At 41.8% G+C, this 22,099-nt stretch overlaps 1 protein-coding gene across 1 annotated transcript in view; it reads right to left on the reverse strand.

The window, feature by feature from the left end:
• PBRM1 (polybromo 1) overlaps positions 1 to 22,099 on the reverse strand; it is a 56,602-nt gene that overhangs the window by 20,534 nt on the left and 13,969 nt on the right. The window contains 13 exon segments of the mRNA XM_050312678.1: positions 13 to 158; positions 1,527 to 1,793; positions 2,369 to 2,526; positions 3,189 to 3,374; positions 4,139 to 4,350; positions 5,182 to 5,290; positions 5,293 to 5,823; positions 6,962 to 7,067; positions 7,901 to 8,177; positions 10,193 to 10,290; positions 10,867 to 11,008; positions 16,455 to 16,671; positions 19,920 to 20,011. Coding sequence (XP_050168635.1) covers positions 13 to 158; positions 1,527 to 1,793; positions 2,369 to 2,526; positions 3,189 to 3,374; positions 4,139 to 4,350; positions 5,182 to 5,290; positions 5,293 to 5,823; positions 6,962 to 7,067; positions 7,901 to 8,177; positions 10,193 to 10,290; positions 10,867 to 11,008; positions 16,455 to 16,671; positions 19,920 to 20,011 — 2,541 coding nt within the window.

Raw genomic sequence — 22,099 nt, forward strand, 5'->3', positions numbered from 1 at the left:
GGCTGCACCCACCTTCCCACTCGAGGCCGCACCAGCCCGTGGGATTTTATGAAGACACAGTCCCCAACTTTAAGCCACATTTCGTTGTAGCAGAGCTGCTCAAAGTAATGGCAGCCAGGTTCTCCATTGGACATTTCTACTGGAACATCTTCTTTCTCCTGCAGAAGAACAGGCATTTAGCAACTTGCAGAAGGAGGAAAACCAAGAGTTCATAGAAAGGTGCCTGGTGCTTGTAAAAGGTTTTGCTCTGTCTTCATGTTAACAACAGCACGGAAACAGAGCTGTACATGCAAAAGCCTTCAAATTTAACAATGAAACTGCAAAGCCAAAGACACTCTCCATGTCTGTCACAACCCTTCGTGTTTCATAAAGTTGTCATTTTGCCAGAACAGCAATTTACAGGTCTTTTTTGTTGTAGTGCTTCAAAGTCACCTGGCTAAGCCAAGCCTTGTCAGCTTACACTGATGGTTTAAAGCTCAGTAATGTGCACAAGGGGCAAGAATTGAGTATATGGCCAAGATAAAACACATAGAAATTTAATGACTCAACTCTCATATGCAATAATAACAACCCCATGAATTGCTTGCAAATTTATACCATTTGCCCTATTTAATTTCCTTCTTTTTAGGAACAACTCACATTGTGCCTCATTTGATCTTTCAGTCTGGGTTTTCAGAAAGCCAATGTCTACCCATGACATGGAAGGAAAATACCAAGAGATTTCATTCTCTCAGCAGAAGTATCTTTTCTCATGATGTGAATAAATACAATAATACACACTAAATGTCTAATTAAAGCCAACAATGTGTGTGCTGGGTATTGTGTACTCAGGTTCTGTCAGAGAACTCAATCTAAAGTGGATTTATTTTATGATTCTCTTATTTTTTTCATGGCTCTAAATTTATTTCAGATAAAATTAATTCAACTTAATTGAATTTAATACCTTAAAATTGAATTAAATACCTTAAAATTTAGTTGTTTTTAAGTACAATAAATAAACCATTTTATCCAGTATGTTGGACAGAAATATTCTTAAGCATTTTGACAATACACTACTTAGTTATCACCACAGATAGGTCCCAGACAACAGAATAGTATATATTACTTACTGCTGCCTAGCAATAAGTAAAATACTGACTATTTTACTGAAATGCTACAGAATAAAGCATTTCAGCCTTGTCATGAACTAAAATCAGACTTTTAGCTCTACAGGTTCTTTACGCTTAAGACAAGATTTACAGTAAAAGTGTAATTTTCTGAAGTGGTAAAAAAACCAGACCAAGCTCTTTACTTGATGACAGGAAAGAGGCTGTCAAATCTAACAAATATGTACAGTTTATTTTCTGTTGAGTCTATTTATGTTTTGTTTGTATTTATTTACAAACATGTATAACGTGATTTATACCAGAACCACCATGTTTATTTGTATGTGACTATGTCTAGACCCTGTGAAACCCAAATCATTATCTTTTGTCACTCTTCATTCGGCAAACGCACTCAATGTTCCTCTTTATTACCTGACGTACCTTTTCAAGATGAATGACACTCTCTCCCACCTTGCTGTCCTCCAGTGTTTCACTGTGTTTCTCCTCATCTACTTTGTCTGGATTAGCAAACACAGAAGCAACACGGACCACGGGCAGGGGCACGTCTCGAGGGACGAACCTGACCGAGCTCACGGGCATGGTCCACAGCTTGATCTTCTTGAAAGACTTTGTCTTGGCAGAGTAGCGGGACTCGCACACGTAGACATCCTCATCCCGGAAGTTTTCAGGGCACAGTTTAAAGTATTCCTGCACAGTGAAGAAAAAATATGAAAGATTTCGGCGACGCCCACGCCCCACAGACACGCAGTGAACTCTCTCTCGTGTTTCCCGTTTTTTCTGTGTTTCTGTCAGCAGCCTTTCTGCTGAGCTCTCTTCTTCTGGTTTGACATCAAAGTTTTATCAAAAATAACAAGAAGTTCCAAACTTAGAGAAGAAGCTAAATGCAGTGCTGGTTGACATGTGAGAAGAGTTAAGGCTTATTCATTTACCAAACTGCTGCACGAACAAGTACAAGATCTGGAGCCTGAAACCACCTTTATGAGATTTCTGAGCTTTGACTTGGAAAGAGGAACACGATCACCAAGCTGGGGTGATCATAAACATACAGTTCTACAAACCAACCAGCTCAGGGAAACACCATCAGCTGGCTGAACTACGTATCTCATGAAGCAAAGGAAAAATACAAACAGCCCATTGGAGCAAATCCTATTTTATTTAAGAATTAGCAGAACATCTCTATGTCAAAGTGCCCATAACCCTACAACAAAATAGCAGAGAACATTATTATTTGCTTAAATAAACTAGTCTGAACAGTCTCTCACCTTGACAAACATGACCACACATTTGCCTAAAATTTTGTTAACGGGAACTTTATTGTAATAGTCACTTTTAAAAACTTCTTTCTCCAAGAATTTTCGTGTTGCGAGATGGAACGTTTCATTTGGTCGGTAAAACCAACAGCCATAGAGCCACTTCTCTCCTTTAAAATAGACAACAACAACAAAAGAGAAGGGAGATAGAAAGAAAAAAAATGTAAAATTACTTTCTCTAGTTCATGAGCAAGAAAGAACAACTATAGCTTAATTAATTAAACAAATAGCCATGTAGTCATTTATACTGAGAGCTCTCTGCTTTGAAACAGGACAATATTTATGAAACTTTTCAGGATTTAAGGAAAGTTTTTAGCTTAAAAAGCCTGCCAATTGTTTTTAACCCAGTAAAACCTGACTCAGAAAAATAAAGGAGGAACTGGTTCTTATTTATAAATCTTGACTTTCAGGCCTTGAAATGGTTTCAAAGTCTACACAACAATCACCTGATTATTTGAAGAACCATGGATCATTACAAAAAGTCCATCTCACTCTGAATCCCATCTCTGGGATGCTTACAATTTGAGGGTAGGTAGAAATGAACACCAAAAAAAAAACATGTCCTGATCCAAGAACTTTCTATTTGTAATATCCTTTGGAAAAAAGTCATTTGGAAACAAGAAGGATACTCACACAGCATGTGAGTGCACACATAGTCCTGCAAATAAAATAAATAACATCTACACGGGGGTGGTGGAATCAAATGGGAAGCTTAAAATAGTACTAAGAAGTTTCAGCAGGCTGGTTTTTCCCCCAGCAAAGACACCCTTACCAGCTGAATCCTCCCAGAGCCGCTCGATGCAGACGATGTGGGGTTGCAGGTTGGCCTCTGCAGGCTCCACATACACATAATCCCCCACGTGGTACATGCTGTTCTTGAAGCTGCAGTCCTGGCTGTAGGTCCGATGCAAACTGGACAGCCCAGCTGAGCCAGAGGAGTCTTCACTCTTTTCAGCTTCTTGTTTGGAGAAGGGAAGAAGAGGTGTTAGCACTGCCACGTTCCCACAGCAGCCGGGATCACCCGTGTGGAGGCTGGAGCAGCCAGGGTTTATTGCTGCTGACAGGGGTGTTGTGTGGGAAGGTGAGCCATGTTAGAAAGATAATTCAAGGACAAAGAGCTAACAGCTCTGCTGCCATCTGTGGAAAGGGGCAACAGGAGAGATTTACTCATCCCCTTAGATATGTTCCACAGGAACAGCCAGGAACTGTGGGACACAAAGGAACTGTGGGATACAAAGGAGTTGTGGGATACAAAGGACCTTAGCAGTAGGTTTCTTGCCCTACAAAATAGTACCAAGCCCCTTCATCTTCACCCTCACAGCAGTCAAATAAAAACACAAGTTATTGCTTAAATACCACTTCTTTAGCAGGGCTAAAAGCATGGTCATGGACAACACCATCAGCACAACATCAGCTGGAACCGTCCGTGCTAAGTTTATTGTCAGCAGAAAGCTAAAGCAAAAACCTATTGTTTTCTTTTCTGCTGTCCTTGAAACAAGAACACAGGTACTCCAATGCATTCTGATTAAAGAGTTTACATGGGGTTAGTATCTACTTCATCTCTTTCTTGTGGCTGATAAGAATCAAAATAATCTTGGTGGACAACCAGACTATTGAGGCCCCTTCCACAGGCAAAGTCGCAGCAACAGCAGAGCCCACACCATGGGCATAGATCCATTTTTCAATTAATATATTTAAAATTAACGAAAAGGAAGCAGCTACCTCTCTTCTCCTCCTCCCTTTTGAGTTTATCCTCCTCTATTTCTTTGGGCAGCTTCTCCTTCTTTTCCTTTTCTACATCGTTGTGAAGATGCTTGGTGGTGTAGCTGAGAGCAGGTGACAGAAGAATCTCTCCATTCTTACACAGCTCATCTCGAATTTTAATAAAGAACTGCTGAAGTTCAACTGCATCCTCATAAATCTCCGAATCAGTCCTGTACAAACACATGTAAATCAGGGCAAAAACAGTTTGTGCAGAGTCAAACAGGAGCCTGAACACTCCCATCAACTGCCACACTGAGTGATCAATCTAAAGCTTCACTCTGCCAACAGGTTTCTGTGTTTACACAGCATAAGCAGCAGCAGAGACTGACAAGTCAAGCTTCACCTGCTACTCTGCTGTCAGTTTTCATTACAGTTTACCCAAAACTATTTTGTAAACACCAGCCCTGAAACACCAGGAAAATTAAAGGTTGCGACCAAGATTACTTTGCCACTGGACCTCAACAATCTGTTGACTTCTGAAAAATTGAGTAATAACAGTGTTATTAACAAAACTGACTTATTTTAATTATCCATCCTCCCATTAGTAGACACTTTAATGTCATTTTAGTCAAGATCTCACCTGTACACCCTCAAATATGCTACCGAATTCCAATAAAACACTGCAAGAAGTTGCAAGCTTTTGCACAGTTTTACCATAACTCATCTAAATGTGATTGCTCCAAAAGAATAATTCACTAGTCAAGCAGTCAGTGAACAGCTCCTCTTCTTCATTTTTTCAATCTGAAAGTTAACAGGAACCTGGATTTTGTGCAGATTCCTTCCAGTGACAAAATTATCTCATGGCAGACACCTAACTTCTTCCTTGCTTTTAAATGAAAGCAAATGTTCCACTGAAGACCTGATAGAACTTCTGAGATTTAGTCTTCAAAAAACCCATATCAAAATAAGTGAACACCTTAAAAAAACTTCAGCCTCTGTCTAACATTAAGAGGCAAAACTCACGTGATAAAGGATACCCCAAAAAATAAGGCTTTGCTCACCTATTCATTCTCCTTGCTCGCTCCAGGACCTCAAACATATTCTCCTGGAACAAATCCAGTCTCCTATAGCGATTATTTTCAACATTTTTTCGGATAATATCAAAAGTCAGGGAGGTTTATTTGGGAAGTTGGGATCGACAGCAGGAATCTCAGCTAAGGAGTCGCTGTAGCATCTGCCCTCATCATCCTGGTGGCTCATAACAGATACAAAAAGGTTGTGGATGAGTTCTTGAATTAGCAAAGTGACATTGGGCACGTGAGAATCCTCATCTCCTTCTATTTCTCTCCGAGTTTCAAGCAGAACTTTGTGCAGGACCAGGGCATCTTTATAGATCAAAGACTCCGGCTCGTTGTACGTGCAGGCGTTGTTGAACATCATCACGAAGTCCTCCACCATGGAGTCGATATCCTGGTACTTATTTGCCATCATGTGGCTCCTGATCTTTTCCATGTCCACGGGCTTTTTGATGGTCACGTAATAGTCCGGGAGCTCGGAGCGGGACGGCAGCCTCAGGAAGATGGCGCTGAGCCGCCGGCCGCGCTTGTCCGTGTAGTTCTTCACCGCCTCGTACACCTCGTTCAGCTTCTGCTGCATCGGAGTCATGTACTTCGATTTTTTGGGAGAAATGCCACTTTTTCTACCTAAGATGAGTAAATAGAAATTAAAAAAAAAAAAAAATTACAGAACTGAGAACCTGGATGCTTCTTTGTGCATCTCCTTTCTGCTGGAGAACCACTTATTGAAGAACCACTTCATGGTATGAACAACAGATTAATATTGGGTTTTAATGTTATTTTTGGCAAAGACAGAATGATATGCCTCCCACACCATGTGGTCTACCTGGCAAACACCTCTTCAGACTGAAGCATGGAAAACAGCTTTTCCTACCTGATGTTATTAACAAACTCCTCTAAACTCAAGTTTGGTCTTACCAGCCCTACAGGAATTTCTCTCTACAGGTGTTAAAAAGTCCAGTCATCACAGGGGGTTTGCTATCACTAAAATTAGGTATTCTAAATATTATCAGATTCCTTCATGGCACGTTTGTGCCAAATTACAGAGGATTATTGTAGGTAAAATGTAAAATTAAGCCTCCCATGGGGTTACCAATCAGATTAGCTTTCTGACGAATTCTGGATCTCCCACTGCACTGCACATTTAATTTTTAAGAGCTGCACATTTAATTTTTAAGAGGACTGTGTGCAGTTACTTTCTTTAAGCCTTTCTGTGCAATTCTACCCCTCTCAGGTTGCTAAATTGTGAACACCTATGAAAGGGACCTAAGATTTGAGCAGTAACAAATCTCATTATTAAGGGCAACAGCTCTAGGAACAGACATGGGAAACTTTAATTCCGTGTTTTTCATGGCTTTCAAAAATATTTCAAATACAGCTCACCTTTTTTCATCATTCTGTGGAAATCCCAGACATTTAACCAGGGAAATGAAGAGCTTTGCTCAGCTGGAGAAGCACCTTACTTGTGAGCCTGTAGCCATTCTATGTGCTAATCAAGTGTGACTGAGCACATAATGCACCACCTAACATTTGGATAACACTGCAGGACTAAATCCCACTCTTTCCAGCCATTCCTCAGAACACGCTACATGCAACAACTTAATTCTATCTCCTGTGCAGATCAACATACCATTGCTGTCATAACTTTGAAAATATAACTCTGCTTTGCATGTGCAGCACATGTTCATTCTAAAAGGAAGATCTGTTCATCTGTGTTGTTTTTGAAGTGTTGAAATGAGACAAAGCAGTCACAAGGTTTTCTTACTTAGCTTTAGTTTAGGGGATGCCACGTCATCGTCTTCAGCCAAGGGTCCCAGCTCTTTCCTTTTCTCTTTAAGGATCTTTTCCAGCATATGGGCATCATTGTACACCTATTAATCAGTAAAGCAATCAAAAACCAACCAAAACAAGGTGTACTGTGTTTAGACTAGTTTAGAACAAGCCCCCAAGAAACATTTAAATGTTAACTCTGGAAAAGCTGAAAGCAAAACTGAGTATTTTATTCAAGGTGTACATTTGAGAAATAAGCCCTTCTTTTTAACTGGCTTATGTAGGTAAGCAGAACTGATGAACACCATCTAAATCAGGGAGCTAAAATTCTTGAATAAATTATCCAATTCAGCTGCATTTCTATTTGAAAGACTACAAAATGGCAGGGTGCAGCTCTCCTACAAACTTCCTCATCAAGCCCAAGAGCAATCAAAGACCTCTTGAGCTACTGTGATTCCATCAAGGTACAAAGGACCTAGAACAACCTGGGTCTTCCAATCCAATTCCAGTGAAGGCAACCTCACCATAAAATCCTGTACAGCAGTAGCTCATGTTCCTCACTAGAAATAGGTTTTCTTTAGGGTCCCTACCACCACCCTGTTCCACAACACCACGCTTGCTGCCTGAGAAACATCACAATACAGGCACAGACTACAACATATTTGCCAATGAAAAACATATTCCTTTCAGGCCCATTTTGCTGGGGTAAACAAATCAGCTCTTCTAGTCTGACCTCCCACACCCTCCACACCCATGAAAACACAGCTGGCTTCTCTCTAAGAGCTCCCCTCCCAGAAGTCCCGAGAGCTTCTATTTTAGTTCAGTAATCGATTCCAACACATAATGTGAGTAACAGTCAAAGCTAAACCATCCTAATGTGACGTCTACGCCTGCAGAGGAGCAGAGAGGTGCGAGGGCTGAGCCCAGGCAGTACCTGGGAGCCCTCCTCGTTGTAATGCCTCGCGTTGCGGAACATGAGCTTCATGTCCTCAATCATGGCCTCCTCCGCCGCGTACTTGTCGTTGCGGATGTTGTGCTCGATCATCTTCAGGTCCATTGGCTCCAGGATGATTTTGTAATAGTCTGGATAGTCCTTTTTGGATGGCTTGACCATGAACAGGTCACAGAGCCGCCTGCCCGTGCCCGGCTCTCGCGCTTCCAGCACTGCGTTGTACAAGATCTTCATCCGCTGCTTTCGTATGTTCTTCTTACTGTGAGGTCAAGGAGGGGAACGAAAGGGAAAAGAATAAATGTCAGGGGCTCTTCTCCTCCCTTCCAGCATTAATATCAAAATGACATTATCCCCTGCCACGAAAAAACAGCCTGAAGGACCTAAACACACACAAGAAGTTCAACAAGAATTCGCAAACAGTGACAGCGTCACAGTCATCAGGCCGTACAGGAACAGGAAACTACTGCCAGTTATGATTTTTCTCTCATTGACCTTCAGTGTTCTACAGAATAAAACAGATCACTTGTTTTCAGAAGTGCAGAGGCCAAAAGGAGCTTTAAAGCACTTTCCAGCTGCAGAGAAAACAGACCAGTCAGGAGCAGGCATCTGAACCTAAGACCTCAAGACCCAGAGCAAACAGGGGAAAAAACCTCCAGCCAGAATCTTCACAACTACCTCTGCTGAATACAGAATATCAAAGACTTGAGTCATTTTTTCTCAGGTAATTCTGTACCTTCTTCAGTACCAGATCAAAGAAAAAAAGGACATCAAGAATGTAGCAGAAAGAATTACTCAAATATTTATCAACCCCAGACAAGTGAAGTTAGAAGACAACAAAGCTCACCAAAATTCAAAATATATCTTCTATGGGTTAAAGACTTATTTTTTCTGCATTACTGTCACTGCTGTAAAATGCTGCTTAGCTGTTCACAGCAGCAGATGAGCAATGCCAGAACACAGACATGCTGCCAAATTCCCCATTTTAACATGTTTCCAAGTTTTAACATTTAGTTCCACAGAAGTAGGTAAAGCAAAACCCAAGCAGAAACAAGAAAAGGCCTGCCAATAACTCAAGATTCAGGTCATGCATCTGACACATAAAAGGGGACATTCAAAGAACTTTCTTCTGTGCAACTGTTATTTTCCCAGTGGGGTGAATTTTGCATGGGTTATTAGTTTCCTTTTTCAGCAACACTTTGGAATTCCCTGCAGTGTTTCCCTTCTGCCATGAGCAGCATTTACAATCTCCTTTCCCTTCCTACCCTTCAGAAAGTGAAATGGATAACAAGTATTGAACCAACAACATCAAAAGCATTTCCAGGTTCTCTTCAGACATTATTTTGATTTCCCTTTACCTATGAACACAACTTTTTTCTCTTTTACTGTTCACAGATGACAAGGCCTGACAGATTTTTTCCTTTTAAGCATTTCAGTATTGCCTCACCCCAGGTGATCAAAAGCAACATGAGGTTAAAAGGACACCAATGCCAATGTGACTTGCTTGATTAAGTAAATACTTCTCTTTGAGCCCAAAGATCACAAAACCAGCAATTTTTCCAATTTGTTCCTTCCTGATTACTTGGTACTGTGGTCTGTCTTACCTTTCCACTACATTTCTTCTTCCCAGCATCTCTAGACTCTACCACCTCCTAAATCATGTTCACATTTTGTCTCTGCAGATTTTCCATGAGTGTACACTGCTGCACTTACTTGATTGTTCCTCAGTGACTCTTTGCTGATGCTCTGTTTCATTCCCTTCCTCCCCCCACAACTGCTGATACTTTGACAAAACAAATGAAAACAAAAATATTTGCAGAGCAAGAGTTTAAACTTTAAAAGTATTAACTACAGTTTTAACTTTAACTATATTCTAAAATTGCCACCCAAACTACATAAATAGTCATATAGTGGAGAAGCAGTAGAATAGAAGCAGCAAGTGCTAACAACCTCTGAAGATATTCCACTCACCAGGCTAAAAAAAAACACCAAAAGCCCAAATAAAAATCCTGAAATCCACTGACAGATTTACCTAATTCAGTGTAACTACAGTGTCCATGCCATTTACTGAAGTGATGGTGACAATTATCAGCTAATAGGCCAAAATAGGAAAACAGAGTCAGAAAACAGTTTTGAATTAATTAGAACCAACACTTAATTAAAAGTTTCAAAATTACGAATCCTTACACAAGAGGTAAAAACCACGGTTCAGTATTTTCTTTAGCAAATAAAAGCTGCAGTGATGTCATGGTCTACAGGAACTACAGGAGCACAAACCTTTTCCTTTTGGAGCTTCCAGTATCAGACGTAGCCGAAGAAATCATACTGTCCCCATCCTCAATGTCATCTCTCCGAGCAAGCTCCTTCTTCTTTGCCTGAAAAAAACCCAAAGCCCTGAGGCCAAACTCACTGCTGGACACCTGCAGAGCAGTGTCAAACATCTGAACAGGGCAGATGCACAAAGACAGATGCAACTACAGGTTTTGAGACTAAGCCAGCAGCAAAATATTTCCAGTGATTTATTTAACGTAAGTTGGCTGACGTAAAATAGCAGCACAGCTCTTTCGAACTGTCAGAACAACTTCTGAGGAATCAATTTGACAACAGTGCCATTTCAGACTGCAGCACTCAGCTGGAACCCTTCATGAAACCTGAAGTGCTTTAGCATCATCCAATTACATGCAAACACTAAAATAACCCCCACACGATCAATTTTCTCTCAACTTAATCGGGTTAAGAGTCATAGTAAGGAATAAATTGACCAGCAGAAATCACAGGAGGCAGCAGGTGTGCTGAACAAAACTCACTCCGTGATTCTCTTCATTCCCATACCTCCCCCTAAGCAAGAAAATACTCCTGCAAGCACAGGTCTAGTTAAAAATTAGTTTGGAAAAATATTCATTAGAGAAATAAATTGACACGTGAAGTCATATCCTTTTGACTCCCCATACCTGCATAACCTGCTGCATTTTCAGGACTCTTTTATAGATGGCAGAATTGGGAACATTGTAGCGCTTGGCATTTTCAAACATCAAATTCAGATCAGCCTCCAGCTGATCTAAAGTTTCATATTCGTGGTTCTTCAGCTTGGTTCTGCCAAAGAGAAACACCAATCAGATATTGCACAAGTTACACAGCGCAAAACAGTTTTTTAACGTATTCATTTTCAGGACAAATCAGTACCCAAAGAGCTCCAATTACAGGAATGTGTTTTTCCTGATGTTCCAGTCACATCTTCCAATTCAACCATATTAGGGAAACATATCTCCTCCTAAAGGATGGTTTCAGTGATTTTGGAAGTTGTGGAGATTGAAGTCTTGTTTTCCTACTCAGATGAGATGTTACAGATGATGCAGCAGCACAACCTGCTGGGACCACTCCAGTACCCTCAGCCCTGACCTGAGGCCCTGGGTATGATGCCAGGTCAGCTCACATAGACACAAACACCACATCAATCCCACTCACATTCTGGGAGACCCAAAAGTGCCCAGCACCTCTCATGCTACCCCCTCCAATTTTTCCCTTCTCTTAAAAAATCTCCTGGTTGCTGACTGGTGCTACTTGCAAAGTGTACATCATGTGAAAACAGTTAGAAGAGGACTAACAACAACAACAAAGTCATTTTTCATAGGCTAAACACAGGAACCAGTGCACTGTTTGCCAAAATCTTAATGTGGTTTGTTGTATTTCCTTGCATATGTGCTAAAAGTTCTTTTTTTAAACCTTCCAACGCTTCACTGCACACGGCAGAAAACATTAATCTACAACAACACAAACCCCAAAGCCCACTCATCCTCCTCCACAGCTCCCTCTCCCCCTGCCTGCCTGGCACATCCACCAGTTCCACACCTTCAAATCCACTCTGGGTTCTGCAGCAGCTGGCTGAAGGTGAACCTGCCTGATGGAGCATCATCATCACCACCACAACACCAATTTAATATAAAACCTTTTAGTCCAAGCTTGTGCCTCCCACCATTTGTTCATCCCTACAATCAAGGTGCAGGCCAGCTGACTGTAAGCAAACCACCTGCAATCACAGCTGGGTTCATCCAAGGCTCCACAACTAAAGGAAAAATCCAGACTAAAAAATCCATATGGTTTGGAAGGACTGACAACTCCCAACCACAGCTGTGAAGAATGAAAAATGCACAGGACAGGATCACTTTTGTGCCTGTCTGTCTGCAAAGAACCTCCTCCCTTACCATCCTCTTCACTGCATCAGCAAACAACAGGATGATTAATGAAAAAGGTTATTCACAGAATGCTTTGAATAGATTTAATTACAGTCAAACTCCAGTATCGTGACTTTTCTGGAATCAGAGTATAAAATGCAGCTTCACAATAAATTTTTAATGATCCATCTGACCAATCTTGGAAGGAAAGGATTTTATAAACTTCGGTTTAGTTACCAAAGTGAGGTTAAAATTAACCAAATCCATAGGTCTACAGAAAGTCACTGCCAATGTAATACAAATTAAATTTATATACTAGAAACTATGAGAAATTTCTGTCAAATGATTGACAGTGACACAACTGTACCTGAAAACATGACTAAAACTTGGGACAATAACCTTTTAAATGAAATGATGTTTGTGAAATGAGGAGAGACAGTTTAAAAGGTAGGTTACAGATTCATAAGGCCACTAAGCCCAGAACAACACTGGCATAACATTTAATTTGGTCAAAATCAGAAGAGTAATTAAAAAAAAAAACACAGTAAACTGGCACTCATCTCCCTAAAAGGTCTGTTGGAAACTCATCAGCTCTTCCAGGTGGAATATCTGAAAGAACTGATGATGAGAGAGATGCTCTCTCCATTTTATCAAAAGATGCATCTTATTAGACACACACTGTGCCTAAAAATTTCCTACAGAAACAATTCAAACCATGGTTAAAAACAGTTATGTAACTTATTTTCTTTTCTTTAGAAATTGTGGAGTGCTGGTCCTGCCTCTCCAGGAAAAAAACTAATCCATTAACAAAGAATGTGTGGGATGAAAAGAGGCATTTGACAAATGTCCTCCTGAGGATGACAGTCTTATAAATACACTGGGAACACTGTTTACTTGAACCTGTGATGTTGTAAAGGCCTTTTGTACAATAGGCACTGAAAGCACTTGTTAAGGTGGGAAAACTGGATATGCAGATAGATGATTTAAAATTATGCAATAGTCAACAAATATCAAGTGACAAAAGGAATGAAAGAACTGCAAAATTTCAGGTATAGTGAAAAATTACAGTGTATTCTAAATACTAGAGACATCATTGTCTCTGTAGAGAACATTTTTCTGATTGGCTCTTTCATAAATTAAGCAAACAGAAATAAAGAAGTTCTCTATAAACCCTCCAGACTTTAACCCAGGCAGCAGCTCCATTACTTCAAGGTGAGTCCCACTCCTTCATTTGCCATCTTACTAAAACTGGTTAAATTAAATGGCAAAATATGTTTGACCAGGTGATGACATTTACTATAAGCTCTACTCGAGTAATTAATAACTAACCCAAAAGCAACAAGAACCTCCAACAAATCTCACCTTTTTGGAAGAACCTCAACACACCCCAGTGCAGGGAAATGTACCATTTACATTCCTGTGTGGCACATCATTAACCAGAAAGTGGCATGCTCATTAGGAAAATGCATTTTAATGCCCCAAACAGCAGATGCCACACAAACCCAACCGTGTTTCACACTGGATCCCTGCACATTTTTAAACCACAACCATAACCCCGGTTTTCTGGAGCACAAGACACCAGGATGTGCCAATGAAGGTACCCATTTCAGTGCCTGAGCTGCTGCCAGGGAATTCCTCCCTGGCACACCTTCCTCTGCTATAAAAGAGCCTGACTCACCTGCTTTAGGGATCACACTTCCTAATGCTGTAAAATTTAATAAGGAGCACAGTTCCTGTGTACTGGGTACTGAACACATTCTCCTGCATCATTATCCAACTATTCCTGGGGCTATTTGTCATTTCAGAATGACTTTTCCCCGGCAAAGTGTTTGCAAAGTGACCTCCACACCAGGCATTTTTCCACACATGAAAGTCATGGCCTTCACAGCTTCCTGCTTTTCTTTTTCATTCATGCCTGTCAGGATTTTCTTGCCTGATTAAGGCAGGGAATTCTCACCAGTGTGTGAAGGGAATGAAGGGGGAGCCAGGCTCACCTCAGCTGTGCCCACTGACTGGGCAAGAGGTGAGGGGAACAAATGGAAACACTGGAAATTTCAGCTGAACACAAGTGGTTTTACTGTCAGGGTGTTCAGACACTGGCACTGGTTGCCCTGGGAGGATGTGGAGCCTCCATCTGTGGAGACACCCAAAACCTCACTGGGCACCTGGCTCTGGGTGACTCAGCCACAGCTGGGTGCTCTCCCTTCCAGCCCCGGCTATTCTGGGACTCTGTAAAGAGCAAGTCAGGAGGAATTTAGGAAACAACTAAAGCCATCAGCAGGATTCCCTCCCACATCCAGGAAGAACAGCTGGGGACCAGCACTCAGCTCAAACGACTGAGGTTCACAACACTCCTGAAGGGACTGAGAGGCTGGGATGGGTAAAGTGTACATCTCATTAAACCAAAACATACTCACATGCTCCCTCTAGAAATCATGTATTATTTTTAAGTCTTTTCCCTGCATTTATCACACACAAAACCCCCTGCAATATATGACTAGCTGTACAATTTGCAGCAGCCACACATTTCCCAGCTCACCCTGGAAGGACAGCTCAGGCAGCCAGGTGCCAAAGCCAAACAGGTATGAGACAGGAAGGGTAGGCCTGACTCCAACTCCTTCAACTTTTCACTGGAACACTCAACTTTTCTGTCCCCATCTGGGAACAGAAGATATGCTCTTCATATGTACATGTCATAAAACCACAAACCCACAAACCCCAAAAAACAGCACCACAAAAAAACACCCCTCCACCCCTAGTGAGTGGCAGTACAGCCATGCCAGCTTCAGTTTTCCCTGTAACACATCATTTCCCTGCACAGGCACGAACCAAGGCTTTCCAGGTACAGCAAGAACTGAAGATTACACAGTAATTTAAAAAACAGCTGAATTTCAGAATCTGCAGAAAGAAGTTGGACTACTATAAACATTGTGCTCTGACTTGTGAGCCTCAAACATTATTTCTAAGAAGCCTGTCTGTTCCTTTTTATTTTCTAAGTTCTCAGGCAACAAGTCAAGTCATTTTTCTCTACAGTTCTTCATGCACTGGCATGGAATTCCTGTACTGCTCATACTGCAATCTGCCCACGCTGTAAGGGAAGCAGAAATGCAGCTGCCTCTCCATGGCAAGTTATTTGTTCTATCACTGATAGCAAGGATATTTTTAATGGAAAAGTGTCTCCCAGTTAAATCTGTTGATATGTTATTTGAGCCAATACTTTTAAGCACATCCAGACAAAAAGCTTCCTGACAACTGTCAATGATTTTTCTCAATTTCTACCTTTTTTTTCCCCATCAAGTACATTTTGTGCTTCAATCAAGGCAAGACACTTTCTTTGCCAAGCCAACAGCTGTGCTAAGACATAAGAAAAAATGCTTCAGAGCCACTGATGGACAAGCTAACCAGCGTGGCAGCTCCAGAACTGCTCCCCAGCACTGCAAAACACCCTCCAACAAGTTAGGAAAACAAAAAGCAGCTTTGTTAGCTTCTGATTTAACGAAGACACTGCTTAATCAACAATTACACCAAGTCCAGCAGATCATATTATGGTATAAACACAACTTACAGACCTGTGTATTACAAGCACAGGAACAGTGGAAGGATTCAGCACTCACCAACTGAGGATGAAGGGCCAGCACTCCTGAGGTGCAGCTCTGGCAGGGACTGCAGCCCCAGTAGCCACTGGGCAGGAGGTCTGGGCCACCCAAGGCTGGTCAGCACCATCAAAGACTCTTAATGGTGCTCAGGACCCTGAGCATCCCTCACATCAGCCTATCTTGGGCCACTAAAGAACGATATTGCTCACTTCTCTTCACTCAGGGTTTTAATCTGACAGCTGTGCTCTGGCAGCTGATCAACCTTCCATGGTTCACAGGTTTATAAATGATGAACTGCTTATTTCAGTCCAGAACAGCTACACCATGAATGAAGATAATTATTCTCCACAGTCACACAGTGACCCAGACGAAAGGAATGTAATTGCAACTATCTTTCTACAGTTCACATTGCTGAAGAATATTAATTTAAAACAAATGGCAGTAAGAGGTAATCAAGCCATCATGGTCAAGGAAAGAGAAAAATGGGGGTTTACAGAAGCTTTCACCTCTGCTGCACAGGTGGCCTTCAGAATTATTGATATGGCAGCTTTCAGGCCCATTACAAATGAAACTCCACAGAAAATAAACCCAACAGCAGCCACCTATAAATGATCAAAGGACTGATGCAGAGTGAGTTGAGACAAGCAGCAATCAGGTGGAGAGGAAAGATGGTGCACATAATGCCTTAGGTAATGACAGCCTGACCATAGCAGAGGACTCTGCAGAGAAAACAGTTTCCCACCAGATGTAGTTTGCAATCTGTTTTCTTACCTGATCTGCTGCAGTGAAATCGGCGTTTTAATTTGCTGATAATAATCCGGATATTTTTTCTTGGAGGGCAAGTGGAAAAAGGGTTCAGAGATGAGCTGGCCCTGATTATTTCGGCAACTCCTGACTGTGTCGTAAAGCTGATAAAGAGGATTAGAGGTGTCCATGAAGGAGGTGATGCTCTCAGCTTCAGACTCCCCCTCCTCATAGCGAGCAGCAGCTGCACAGAGACAAAGGGGAAATGGCAAACTCAGCAGGACAATCTGAGCGGGGTTTTTGGTGGCTAAAGGTCTGAACCAGAAGAAAAGGCAGTCCCTCAATGGAGGCTGTTCAGCCACTCTGTGGCAGTCAGGTTCATACCTCTGAAAAGGGCACAACAAATATATCTAATGAGCCTCAAACAGACAAAAAAAAAAGGCTCTTTTTATCTAGGTGTTACAATCTTTAGACCTTATTAATCACAGCTCAATGCAAAATTGTGAAGTTTAGCAGACAAAACCTGATGCTAAAGCCTGAAGGTGCACTCTAATATATGCAGCAAATGAAGAAGAAATAAATATATTAGAATGATTACATGATTAGCATAAAATTCATGTGCAAATTTTATAGCAAACTTTCCTAGTTATCTTGCTTCAGGATTAGGATGAATGAAAGCAATGCTATGAGGAGCTAATATTTACTGCAGATAGAATAAGAGAAACACTACATGGGCAAGAGAAACACAACAGGAATGAAAAAATGCCCTCTGTCAGTGTGACACTGCAGACCTGTGTCAGGGCAGCACACATGGGGCCGACCAGAGCACTCAGAGGCAAAGCTAAAACACCAAGAGGCATCAGCTGATGTAACCACAGAATCACAGAATATGCCATGCTGGAGGGGACCCACAGGGATCAGGGAGTTAAAACTTCTGGCCCTGGACAGGACCAACCTCAAGAGTCACACCATGTAATGAAGATGGACAGAGTAACTCAGGTAAAACACAACACAGGAGGTAGCACAGTGTTTGCCTCTACCTGACTGTGCAGATGTGTGCTCACAGTTAGGAGACTGCTGTCAGATAAAGTGTCAAAAACGGATTATGATTTGGTTTATTCAAACCATTTGTTTTGTTTACTCCAATTGTTCAATTCTGAGTGCTCCAGCAAAATGGAAGAAACAGAACAGAAAAAGCAGAATAACTTGGATTTATGAAAGAGAAAAAATCAGAAACCAGTGGAGTATTTTGCTGTACTCTAATATGTGGCAGCCAGCAACAAAGCAGTTCAATACCCTAAATGAGAAAGGTACTTCCTTTGTATTAAAAGTGGAACACAAGGCATTCCCTAAAGAAAAAAATCTAAGTAAATGAAAGAGGCACTATAGGGAAGGTGTTTATGTAATCCTGTAATACAGTCATTAACATTTTCATTATGTGTATGTTCTTTAAAAAAGATGAGTCAAACATTACACATTCTTACATATTCAGAAAATAAGTGTTCTCCTAGTATGAAACCTGTTATCTTAAGAACCAATAAAGAATGTATTTTCAGACCAGAACACAGAAAAAGCCTTATTTTTGCCATGGAACAAACAATCTACTGGAATACTGTACATTCTTTCATATGCAGAAGCACCAGGTCCCATATCCCCAGCAAGCACATGGTGGCAGAGGAGAGTTATTTCCCTTCCAGTTATCTCCTACTTCCTTTTCATGCTGCTGTTACCACAACTACAGTTGGCAGATCCAGCCAAAAAACCCTCCAAAAACATAACCACAAAGTGTATGCCACTCAACAGCCCCCAACAAAATGCATGTCCTGCTGTTCCCTCCATACCACGGTGCCTGTCTCCTAATGCAGGGGTGGTTTCATAATGGAGAAGAAAAAGCAGGAAGCCATCCAATTTACAGCTGGAAGTGAGCCTTGTTATCAGATTTAAATGCATTTATCACATACATGTGCTCTGGCTCAACTGTGAGGCACAGAGAGGGCAGAGAGATGGGAGAGTACTTGAATGTACAAGAAAGAAAATCAGTCTTTACTCAGTGAGTGATTTGTCTCCTCTGTGGTCCCAAAGCACCTGAACAACAATGAATGCTCCCAGTCTAACTGCAGATAGTTGTTAATAAAACCAACAGCAGCATCCAGCCTTAAAACATCTCTAAATAATACAGTAATAAATAAAATATCTCTGTTTACAAAATTAAATACATATTAACAGGTAACACATGATGACCAGCTGTGCCTGCCTTTACAGACTTCCAAAGAAGAGCGAGGGAGCTGCAGGAGCTGCTCACATCCCAGTACACTGGAGATGGGAATCTTCTACAAGCTCCCTCACCCAAAGACATCATCTGCAACTGTGAGGATAAACTCTCAGTTGGAAACAGATGTTTCTCATTGCTCAGGCAACTGCTAGAGCCAAAGAAGCTCAGAAAGATTCAGTTCTCTGTATCAAGGAGAAAGTTCTGTTTATGTCCAGCCATGCAGCCCAGCTCTCATTTCTTTTAACAAGTGTTAGAGGAAGGAAAAAAGATGAAACAGAGCAATTAACAAAAGTACCACTTGATTTAAATAAAAATCCTTGTCATTTAGAGACTGAAAGCATAGGGATGTCCAAGTCCTATGTTGGAGGGACAGAAAACATTAAGGGTGACAGGTCTGCCAAAAAAATTGACTTATCCTCCCAGGTGAATGCAACAGGGACAGGAGAGCTTCAACAACAGCAAGGTAAAAGTCTCAGATGCAGAGAGAGGCCCCATGAACATGCCAATAATGTCCAGAGGAAAGGTGGCACCTGAAAGTCGTTAAATCACTCCCAGGATTTAAATCACAAAGATGTAAAACAGAATTACAATTTGAAAGAAGTCACAGGAAGCAATCACACTGAACCCAGCTAATGAATACTCCTCACACACCGCCCCAGAAAGCAGCTGCTCTGAAGCAGTAACTCAGCTCTGGGCTAACCAGGAACAAAAATGCTCTTGCTTGCAGCAAGATCTGAAATCTAAAAAGGTTCTACAGCATATCCACCCACTAGAAAACAGTGGGGAGTACAGCTCAATTACCAGGTGTGAAATAAAAGCCCCAAAAATATATATTGAAGAGATGCATCATTCAACTTCCACGCAGAAATAATGTACACAAAAAATAAAACTATTGTACAATATATGTACAAAAACAGTTGTAGCACTGTCAGTCCTTTACTGCACAAACATTCAATGCCTTTTCCAGTATCTCCTGTTCCACATCAGAAGGAATAAAATAAAGCAAGTTTCCTAAAGCTTGGGTAAGCATACTTGGAAACACACACAAAATTCAAAACGTGCCAGCAAGTTTGGCCTACCCTTGTGATTCAAAGGAATTACACACCGAGTGCAAAATATTTATGAAATAAATATATTTGAATGTATCAGGAGCCCTACAGATGTGCTTATCCTGAACATTTTAATTAAAGAAAACAGAGAAACTACATTTCAGTTCCTACCTGCCAAAGCTGCATCCTCATCACTTTCGGATCCATATTGCAGTGCCATGGTTATTGCTGATAAACGATCCCCTTGGGCTGATCTTTTGTTACTATGAAAAAGTAAAGGAAGAAATTTTAAAAAATGAATAAAAGAAATTAAAATGGAAAAAAAATGACAGGGTTATCATGTTTACCATTAACAGCCACCCAGAGAGTGTAAGCAAACAAATGAAGCTCATGACTCCATGACCAGAAATACAGCCATGATATCAAAGAAAAGGCTGGAGCCTTTTACAAGAGAAACTGTTACCAACCCTGTCTGTCTCCATTTTAAGAACTGGTCCATCAAACAAGTCAGAAAACTGAGCTCCAGCCTGCTGTCTTCTGTCCTATTTTGTGTACTTGAGTATTTGATTAATTGGGATTTAATTGGGAGAAAGGGGATGGCAAGTTATTTGATCCTGGTTTATATGCATTTGTCCCCAGGAAGGAATTCAGCATGCTCTAAGCTATATACGCTGTCTCCTCCCATTCCCCATCCCCACCTCAGGCATTTTCAGCACACACTGTGCCTGTTCATGAACCACCTTCCTCTGTTTCCTGAGTGCAGTAAATCGGTGTCCACGCTGGCTCTGGTCCCACAAACACTTCCTCAGTGTCCCTCCCTGCCCCTCTTCTGTCCCAAACCCGGGGCACAGCATTTCACACCCACACTGCAGGCTGTGCCTCACATTCTCTGCCTCCTTACCAGGCCCACGGCACCTCCAGGGCTCAGCCTTGTCCTGGGGGAGCAAAGTGAAGCCTGGGCAAAAGCAGACGGGTCACTGTGGTGAGAGTGCAGGTCCCCCACTTCCCAAAATAGACTTTCTTGTCTTCTGATGTACACACAGATAGCATTCCCTCAGCCTAGGGGCCATCCCTCTAAACATCTGTGCATGACTCTGGGCTCCACCTGCCCCTGCAGTCCCTCGGGGCAGGAGCTGCTGAGTGGTGCTGAGCTGCTGCTGCTGCAGCCACTTCTGGTTCTGTCAGAGCTGCACTTTTGTCTCCTTTCATCAGAAATCCTTCTTCATTGACCTGGTGATTTTTATTGGAACACCACTGACATGGCAGGTAAGTCCACACCTTATCACAAGCCACTCTATGTTGCAGTTCTTCCCTGATGGCCTGAGGTGCCACGGGCCCACGGAGCTGTAAGGAATTCCCCTTCACACTGCTGGTCCAGACCCACCTGAGCCACTCCAGCCCCAGCATCCTGACCCACCCACTGGCTGCTCTGCTGTTCTCCAGTGGCCCAGCTCTCGGGTACATGACTATCTACATGCTGTTCTTTCACAGCCAGGTTCTCTACCTGAGCAACAACATCTTGCCCTAACTGAGCAGCTCCAGGTTGTTTCACCTCTGTGCTGCCAGTTTTGATTGCTGCAGCCCCACAGAGCATTTACCACCACCCATCAGTCAGTGTGGATCAAGTACTGGACATTCCTCTCACTCAGCAATAACTAAAACATCAGTGTGTTATCAACATTATTCTCATCCTAATCCAAAGCACGGCACTGGACCGGGTACAAGGAAGAGAATTAACCCTGTCCCAAAACCAGGACAGCTGCTGAAAGTGCCACCAAGTCCGTACAGATGCCCAATTCCTTAAAGAGCCCTGTGTTCAGCCACGGCTCCAGAGCACACAGCCAGGGAATTAGCCAGGAGCAGCACTGTTTCAGGACAATAACCCAGAGACCGACCAGGAGACATCTGCTAGGTACCAAAATTCTCAGCTGATGATTAAAAGAACAGACTAGAAAGCCTCCAGTCCACTCAGGAAGTTTGCCATAAATGCATCCCATTGCATGCAAAACTTCCATCTTACAGGCTTCATTGGTTTCCACCATCCACCCCTTAATTATTTAGTCCTTACTATTATTTCTTTTTAGTCTCCAAATATATTTTTTCTAGGTTTACAGCACATTTCCATGGGTTTTTTGCCTTCTTTATTTTGTAATGGAGCTTAGCATGCTGTTCCTCTAACAGAACAGTATTTCTGAGGAAATGACTGCATACAGAGTATTTCACAACAGGTGCTTCGAAACGTTAAATAAAATGCCAAATACGGAAGAGTAACTACAGCAAAGCAACTTATTAAATCACACTTAATAGGTATTTGACTGATACATTTGAATCTCAGAAGTATCTGAGTCAAC

This window comes from Myiozetetes cayanensis, unplaced genomic scaffold, assembly GCF_022539395.1.
Source record: "Myiozetetes cayanensis isolate MyiCay16 unplaced genomic scaffold, myiCay2020 scf18, whole genome shotgun sequence".
Classification (NCBI taxonomy): domain Eukaryota; kingdom Metazoa; phylum Chordata; class Aves; order Passeriformes; family Tyrannidae; genus Myiozetetes; species Myiozetetes cayanensis.